Source organism: Salvia hispanica, chromosome 1 (genome assembly GCF_023119035.1).
Source record: "Salvia hispanica cultivar TCC Black 2014 chromosome 1, UniMelb_Shisp_WGS_1.0, whole genome shotgun sequence".
Taxonomy (NCBI): domain Eukaryota; kingdom Viridiplantae; phylum Streptophyta; class Magnoliopsida; order Lamiales; family Lamiaceae; genus Salvia; species Salvia hispanica.
The window spans coordinates 10,898,642-10,906,065 of record NC_062965.1 but is presented as its reverse complement, the minus strand read 5'-3'; the positions used below and the strand labels follow the sequence as shown (position 1 = coordinate 10,906,065).

The following is a 7,424-nucleotide window of genomic DNA, read 5'->3' as shown; positions in this document are numbered from 1 at the left end:
ACTTTCTCATATGATGGCGCAGCCGCAGCGTAATTAATGCGAAACAGAACATCCCATCAATTATTCAATTTTATTTTAAATAATCGTCAAATTCTAATCATGTTAAGTCGATTTTTAAGACTAATGGCAGTACTTATAAACCCAACAAGTAAAACTAAAAACCTTGAAATAGTACAACGTAAAACAGATATGCAGTGTGTCTATAAATGTGTAAATTGTAAAATATGAATAAAAAAAACATAAAAACAGAAAGTGGAATTGGGGGATTGAACCCGACGTGAATCGAACACGCAACCTTCTGATCTGGAGTCAGACGCGCTACCATTGCGCCACGGATCCACTTGTTGTTAAAATTTCATTCCACTTTTATTTATACGAATAAATTCTACTCTACTAGTATTAGTTAACTTCATGGTTTTTTAGCCCAATTCTGATTGTGTGGTTAACTTGATCCCATAAAAAAAATACTAATTCGTGGTTTTTTTGTATTCAGTTTGAGATCATATTATAAACTTTTGTATCATTTCTTTTATATATCTAATTCCTTTTTTAAAGTTTGCTTATTCAATTTTCAATTGATTAGATGATTAAAGGTATGCAATTTAGCATAGTGTAGCCAGAATTTTGAGTCAATATAGGAGATTGTCTTAGTGAAAGTTGTCTTGGGTAATTCCTTTTCTCTCATATATGTCTCTTTGATCTAAGTTTATGTGGGTGAGATCATATTCTTTTGTCTTCAATTTGAGTTGGTATCTAGTGATCTAAGAACAAATCTTGGACAAACATAATTATGGATCTTCTACGAAAATTTACTTCAATCAGGTTACTATTTTCACGAAATAGGTGAGATTGATAGGCGAGGCATATTTACCAAAAATATCCAAGAATACCTTATGAATAATGTATGTCTCAAGGTTCTGAAGAGGCTATTTATGTGATATAATTATATTCATGATTTTGGTGGTTGTTTCTCAAGCATAAAATATTGTACTATTTACTATTTTTGTATCAGGTAAACTAAAATTTGTTAAACAAGGATCTATTTAACATAGTACTAGCAATAGATAGTACTAAACCAAAGTATGAAAAGAAGACAATCAGATCGAACTAAATAATTGAATAAGAAATCTCAATTTGATCAGATTATCTAGCAAGTAGGATTTTGTAATTCAACTAACAAATGGAAATAAAAAATAAAAGGCAACAATTTACAACGAGAATTGAAAAGGTAAGAGATGGGACTGGGATTTATGTCAATTAATCAATGGATTAAACATCCCTTTACACAAAAATTGAAGGGGAGGAACTAAACATATGTGAAGACTAGCCCAAATTAGAAGGCAATTGCAACAATTAAAAAATTTTAGACAAAAAAATAAAAAGAAACAATGAACAAGTCACAGCAAAAGAATTAATTCAAGAGCACATGTACAAAAAGCTTCACACAGATATTGCACATAGATCGTCCAGAACCTGTCGGATGTTAGGCCTTTCATTTACAGGAAGAATGCACCTTAACGACACGGCCAGCATGTCGTCCATGGCTTTTGTGTGTTCTTCTCCTCCGGCAATGTCCCTGTCAATGCAGTCCATCCCCCGTCCCTCCTGATCACACAGTCGAACCCAGTCTGTCAGATCCACAGCGCCCGACTGGCCTGATATTATGTCCCCTGCACTTCTTCTTGTCAGCAGTTCCATCAAGATCACACCAAATGCATACACGTCTGCCTTGAATGATGGGGCCGGTCTCGTTGCAGTGGCCAGTTCTGGGGCGCGGTAGCCTAGAGCCCCCAGGTTCAGTATCTGCTCAGCAATGCCTGGAGGTGTCATCAGGCGGTGGAGGCCGTAATCAGTTATTCGGACAATGTATTGAGAGCCTTCCAATAGTATGTTTGTTGGCTTTAGGTTTCCATGAGGTAGGCCTCTGTCGTGGAGGAACATGAGACAATGAGCAACATCAACTGCGACCTTCAGCCTCTGGTTGAACGATAACATGGAATACCTCCGAGGCGTCGATTCTGCATCAAATGTACAAATGTGAATATTAATAAAAATTGTTTTACTTCCAAATTCACCATCTTGGTCAATAAATGGTGCTATTGAAGGATTCAGATAGATGCCAAAATAGACTAGAAGATTAAATTATATTGGGCCTTTACCATAAAGATGCAGGGCCAAGCTGTCGCCCAACACATAGTCTGCCAAAATAAGCCTTTCTTGTTCTCTTGGTCCCCAATAATAAGCACGCAACGGAACTATGTTCTGGTGCCTGACTGATCCAATCTTCTTTACTTCCTTGGCAAAATCTTTCTTGTTTTTGACCAAGCCAACCCTCAACCATTTCACAGTGAGCATATGCCCATTATCTAGGGTAGCTTTGTATAGAGTGCCATGGCTACTTCTACCCAGCACTTCTGCTGGAGCTCGAGATAAATCCTCAGCTGTAAATTTGAGTGAGGAGTCCAAGAAGAACAGTTCACCAACCAACCGATCAGGTGAATACACATCCAGTGTAACAGGTTGTTCAATTGTGTCGATAAAACGAGGAGAGGATTGCATTGGAGATCCTGGGGAGGATTTCCTTCCAGATGTTGTAGGATGACTGTCTTGTTGGCTGGGATTTGTGGAGGCAGCACCAGCTGCCACTCCCTCAGGCAGTATGTGCTCAACAATTTCAGTACCAGACTCCATTTGCCCGGACAGAGATCTTGAATTTGAAGTCAATAGATGATCATTAGAAAAGCTCAAAGAAGTTGGAGGTGGCTCTGTGTTTCCATGGAAATTGAAGAGTGAAGACCGACCAAATCTTCCTGCTTTTGCATCAGTACTATCAGTCTGATGTGCACCTTGTGCACGGAAGTCCTGAAACCGAGCTCGCTGATAAGCCCAAAGAACAAAAGCAATCATCACTAAAGCTCCAACAGATGCAACAATGATGGCTATTTTTACATTGTGTTTAGAGCTAGGGTGGTTCCCGCCTCCTATACTGTGCGGGACATTTCCAGAGGAAGAAGAGTGATGGTTTTCAAGTTGATTATTACCAGTAAATGACGAATCGGGAAAAGAAGTCAGGTTTTCAGGGATTTTTCCTGACAAATTATTGTAAGCCACATCAAAGAACTTCAGACTTGATGATAATTTAGCAGGAATATGACCATTGAAATTGTTATGGGATAAATCAAGGTACTCGAGGAGAGTAAGTTTGCTCAGCTCGTCTGGCAGTGGTCCAGATAGATCATTCCTTGCTAGACTCAGCAACTTAAGCCTTCCCCAATTACCGATATCAGAAGGCAATCCACCCATCAAGGCATTGTTCGAAAGATCTAAAGACTCCATCGGTGGAATAGAAGGCAGAACCAACAATTCACTAGTATGAGCGCCTTCAAGAGGAATTGCTCCTGTCAAATGATTTCCTGACAAGTTCAAATTTGTTAAGGACATCGAAGTAAAGAAGCTATATGGGATTGGACCATCAAATCTGTTGGAGCTCAGATCAATTGTAGTGAGCTTCGTGGAACCGAAAGTTGAAGGCAGTGCCCCCTCTAAGGAATTGTTCCTAATACGGAGTGAGGTCAATCTTTGGAACTGTGTCAAATTGGGAATGCTTCCTCTCAAGCCATTGGAGCTCAAGTCTACAATTTCCAGATTGCTGCCCCAATTCCTCAGAACAGATATATCATCTGATAACTGATTTCTGCTTAGATCAACAACTTCACAATTTCCCAAAGACAGTGGCAATGAGTCTGAGATTGAATTCGATGAGAGGTTGAGAGTTACCAAAGTTGTTGAGTTGATACTCGGAATGGAACCTGAAATTAAAGGAAGATTAAGCAGTTCAATATAGCTCGGCAAATATTCTATTAGAACTGCATCCATACAATACAAGAAGACATATAAAAGTTAGTGGAAAAGATCAGGTATTCAGGAGCACAGCGTTAAATAGCAAGACCATAAGATCTTCTAAGTAAGTTGTGTAGATAAGGTATAAAGAATAAATGCAGATGACATTTCAATGTTCATTTATTAAAGACGCACTAAATGAATACTGCTGCGTAAACAAATTCTGCTCCAAGATTGTTCAATTATCACATAACCGCAAAAAAGGATAGATGATCTACATTTCTTACATAATTCACCCCCATCTACATACCATACAAACATCACTAATAATCATTCACACTTGCGAAATGAGAAATAAGGCACGCAGATTTTTCCGCCATCTCATGGTAAAGCTTCCAATATAAGTAGCATAGTTGACCGGTTAGCCAAGTCAAAAAAGGTCAAGGATTAATTAAAGGGAATCTCTAACGACTTGTCATTCTGGCTAAACGGCTGCAAGACGTCACCTGACTGACGGAACTCCCAAGAATAACTCTTGAAACAAACATTTGTTCCCTAAGTTTGGCTGCAGTTGCAATGGTTAATGAGGCCCAAACAACTAGTAGAACTTAGAATTCTAACATGGGAACTACTGTTAAATTCTTAGAAAATTTAAGGTATAATTTATATAACAATAAACACAAATTTATACAACTTCGATGCCATTCCACGAGAGATTTAAACAGCCAAAGCAATAGTTGCCACGCGTCTCCCAATGAACGAGGTGAAGAGATCTAGAATCAGTTAATGCTATCCAAATTTAACCACAGACGATCATGTAAAACGCACCATATGCCAGTTAAATGGCATAACAACCAATCTTACCCAAACATAAATAACTGATCCAATACTAAAAGGCATAGGTTGGATCAGTAGTCCCCTCCTATGCGATCAAAAGGAGAAGAACTAATCGATTTCAATTGGCATAAAAATCCTCACCTGAAAATCCATTAACACTGAGATCCAATTCCACCAATGGGGTAGCTCCCTGCAACAATCCCGTCGGCAGAGCCCCAAAGAGCTGATTATTCCCAAGCCTAAGCACCTGAAGATTCGGCAACTGCTCGAACTCCGGCAGTTCACCATTGATCTCATTTTCGCCCAAATCCAAAACCTTCAGGTTCCGAAACAACTTCATTGCATCAGCCCCCCATAACCGCCCCGTTAACTGATTTCCACTCAAGTTTATGTACTGCACAGTGTTAGCCAAACTAGAAACATTCTCCACACTCAATTCCAAGGAGCCGAAAAACTGATTTCTGCTTAAATCCAAGTGCTCCACATTCCTCAGCTCAGGAATCAGCTCCCCTACATCTCCCCTCAGCTGATTCGAATGCAAATCAAACACCTTCAGCTGCTGCAAGTTGTGAATTCCAGCAGGAAACCACTCGGAGAAGTTATTATTAGAGAAATTGAGAAAATGCAGCGCCCACAGATCATTCAATTTAGCCGGAATCGGGCCGTAGAACTGATTCCCAGACAGATCAATCACTTGGAGAGACGACATTACGCCGAGAGTAGGCACGAGGCGTCCGGTGAAGGCGTTCCCCGCGAGGGTTAGGTTTTGCAGCGACTTCAACGGTAAAAGCGTGCTGAATTTGAGGTCGCCGGAGAGGCCTAGCCGGTCGAGAGCAATGGACACGACTGCGCTGGTGGCGGCGTCGCAGACGACGCCGTAGAAGTCGCTGGGGCAGGCGGAGGCGTTGGAGGGGTAAATCCAAGTGTTAGTGATCTTCTCAGTGGGGTCGGATTTGATGCCCTTTTTGAACTCGAGAAGTGATCGGACTTCATCCTCGGAAGCGGAGGCGTGGCCGTGGAGAAGAATGAGGAGAGAGAGAGCGAGGAGATAAGTGAGAGAGAGAGTCATTGGTGGTGGTGGTGGTGGAGTAATGGCGGTGCTAGGGGTGAGGCATTTGGGGGGTGGGGAAGGAAGGGGTAAGGCGAATTAGGGTTTTGATTTGGGGGAAAATGAAATGAGGAGTTGAGTTGGCTTCTGTGTGTATATATGTTGTATGTATAGGTGTGTGTGTGTCTGTGTTTTCTTCTCTCACAGTGAGTGTGTGAGAGAGAGTAGGGTTTTTATATATGGAGAATGAGTTGTAAGTGAGAAAATGGGTGAAAAGAAAGAGGCGAAGAAAATGGAAGTTTTATTCCATGAGTGGGTCCCGCGCTCTGAATTATCTTTTGGTTTTTGCTATTTATTTATTTTTGGTTTGTTTATGATTCAGAAATTTGTTTTCTTTTTGACACAATTTTTTTATTTGATTGTGCAAATGAACGTTTTTTTTGGATGACTTTTTGGTAAAGGCTTATTTTATTTATGTTATTTTGGATCGAGTCGAATGTGGAAAAAAGTTGCTTTCGCACCTGTACCAATTTATCAGAATATTTTTGTATACTTGAAGTAGTGAAAATTAATTATTTAAGTATCGAATTCTGTAGAATTTAGTGAAATTGTCCACTCTTTTTCAATAAATGGAATCCAAAGCGCCTAGTTATTTTAACACCATTTTATTGCTATTGTACAATTGAGATATGGTTATTATTAGAATGAAAGAAAATGTTAATTCAATTTTGGGTTCAACATAGATGTGGCCACGGTTCAAAAACCGCCGGTTCCGGTTCGTCGAATGCTAGAACCATAACCGGTCCGGATACCGGTTATCCGGTTCTGGTTTAACTGCCGGTTCCGGTTCCGGTTATTAACCATCGGTTTTTCAGCGGTTCCGGGCCGGTTCCGATTTTTTTATTATTATTATTTAAATCTTATAGTTTTATAACTTTTAAATTCTATAGTAAAATCCAAAGAGAATTAATAACGATAAAGAATTGAGAGAGAAATACTTGTTAACACAAGAATGGGGTGAGTAGAAGTGATGAAGAAGGGGGTATTTATAGATGAAAAATGGGGGAAAAACCTGATATTAAAAAAAAATAAAATTGAATTTCATATTTGAAAACGGTCGAAAACTGCCGGTTTTCTGACCGAACCGCCGGTTTGTATGTCAGAAAACCGCCGGTTTCTGACCGAAAACTGGCGGTTTCCGACACCTTTTCAGACCCTACGCTGCAACCCTACGCCTACGCCTGAACCCTAGCCCTGAACCGTCGGGAACCGGCGGTTTTGTGTCAGAAACCGTCGGTTTTCCGACACAAACCGGCGATCTTCTGACCTTTTTCAGGCCTACGCCTGCAACCCTAGGAACCTACCGGCGACGGCTACATATTCCCGGCGAACCGGCGGTTTCCGGTTGTGTATTTTTTTACCCGTAACCGGCCCGTTATAACCGTGAAACCGGATTTCGAACTGGAACCGTCGTCCGGTTCCGGTTCCGGTTCCGGTTCCGACCCGCCGATTGGGAACCGGCGGTTAACTGGCGGGCCGATTGGGTTTGGCCACCTCTAATATTGTCATCTCTTTCCAAATTAAATATTATACACAATGAATGACAGTAAATACCTTATCTGTGTTTATTAGATAATTGGACTCTTTGTAATCATTTCATTTAAATTATAAAGTTTGATCAAATTCTCTAATATCGGAT

The 7,424-nt window shown here is 40.4% G+C and overlaps 1 protein-coding gene and 1 non-coding gene across 2 annotated transcripts; both read right to left on the bottom strand.

Moving 5' to 3' along the window:
- Window positions 1–267: 267 nt before the first annotated feature.
- TRNAW-CCA lies at window positions 268–339 on the bottom strand. Its single transcript has one exon. It is a non-coding gene; the product is annotated as a tRNA-Trp (tRNA).
- An 881-nt stretch (window positions 340–1,220) lies between these two features.
- LOC125200707 (probable inactive receptor kinase At5g10020) lies at window positions 1,221–5,966 on the bottom strand. Its single transcript, XM_048098445.1, has 3 exons — window positions 4,819–5,966; window positions 2,160–3,809; window positions 1,221–2,018 (listed from the first exon to the last, which is right to left on the bottom strand). Exons 1-3 carry the CDS (start codon window positions 5,744–5,746, stop codon window positions 1,441–1,443), a joined length of 3,156 nt encoding a protein of 1,051 aa, XP_047954402.1. The 5' UTR covers window positions 5,747–5,966; the 3' UTR covers window positions 1,221–1,440.
- Window positions 5,967–7,424: the final 1,458 nt, after the last annotated feature.

Bases quoted from the DNA above. Each gene is read 5' to 3' on its own strand.
- LOC125200707 (XM_048098445.1), bottom strand. From the start codon at position 5,746: ATGACTCTCTCTCTCACTTATCTCCTCGCTCTCTCTCTCCTCATTCTT. The intron at 3,810-4,818 runs GTGAGGATTTTT...CTTTAATTTCAG, and splicing joins CAGTGTTAATGGATTTTCAG to GTTCCATTCCGAGTATCAAC. The intron at 2,019-2,159 runs GTAAAGGCCCAA...CATTTGATGCAG, and splicing joins CTTGGCCCTGCATCTTTATG to AATCGACGCCTCGGAGGTAT.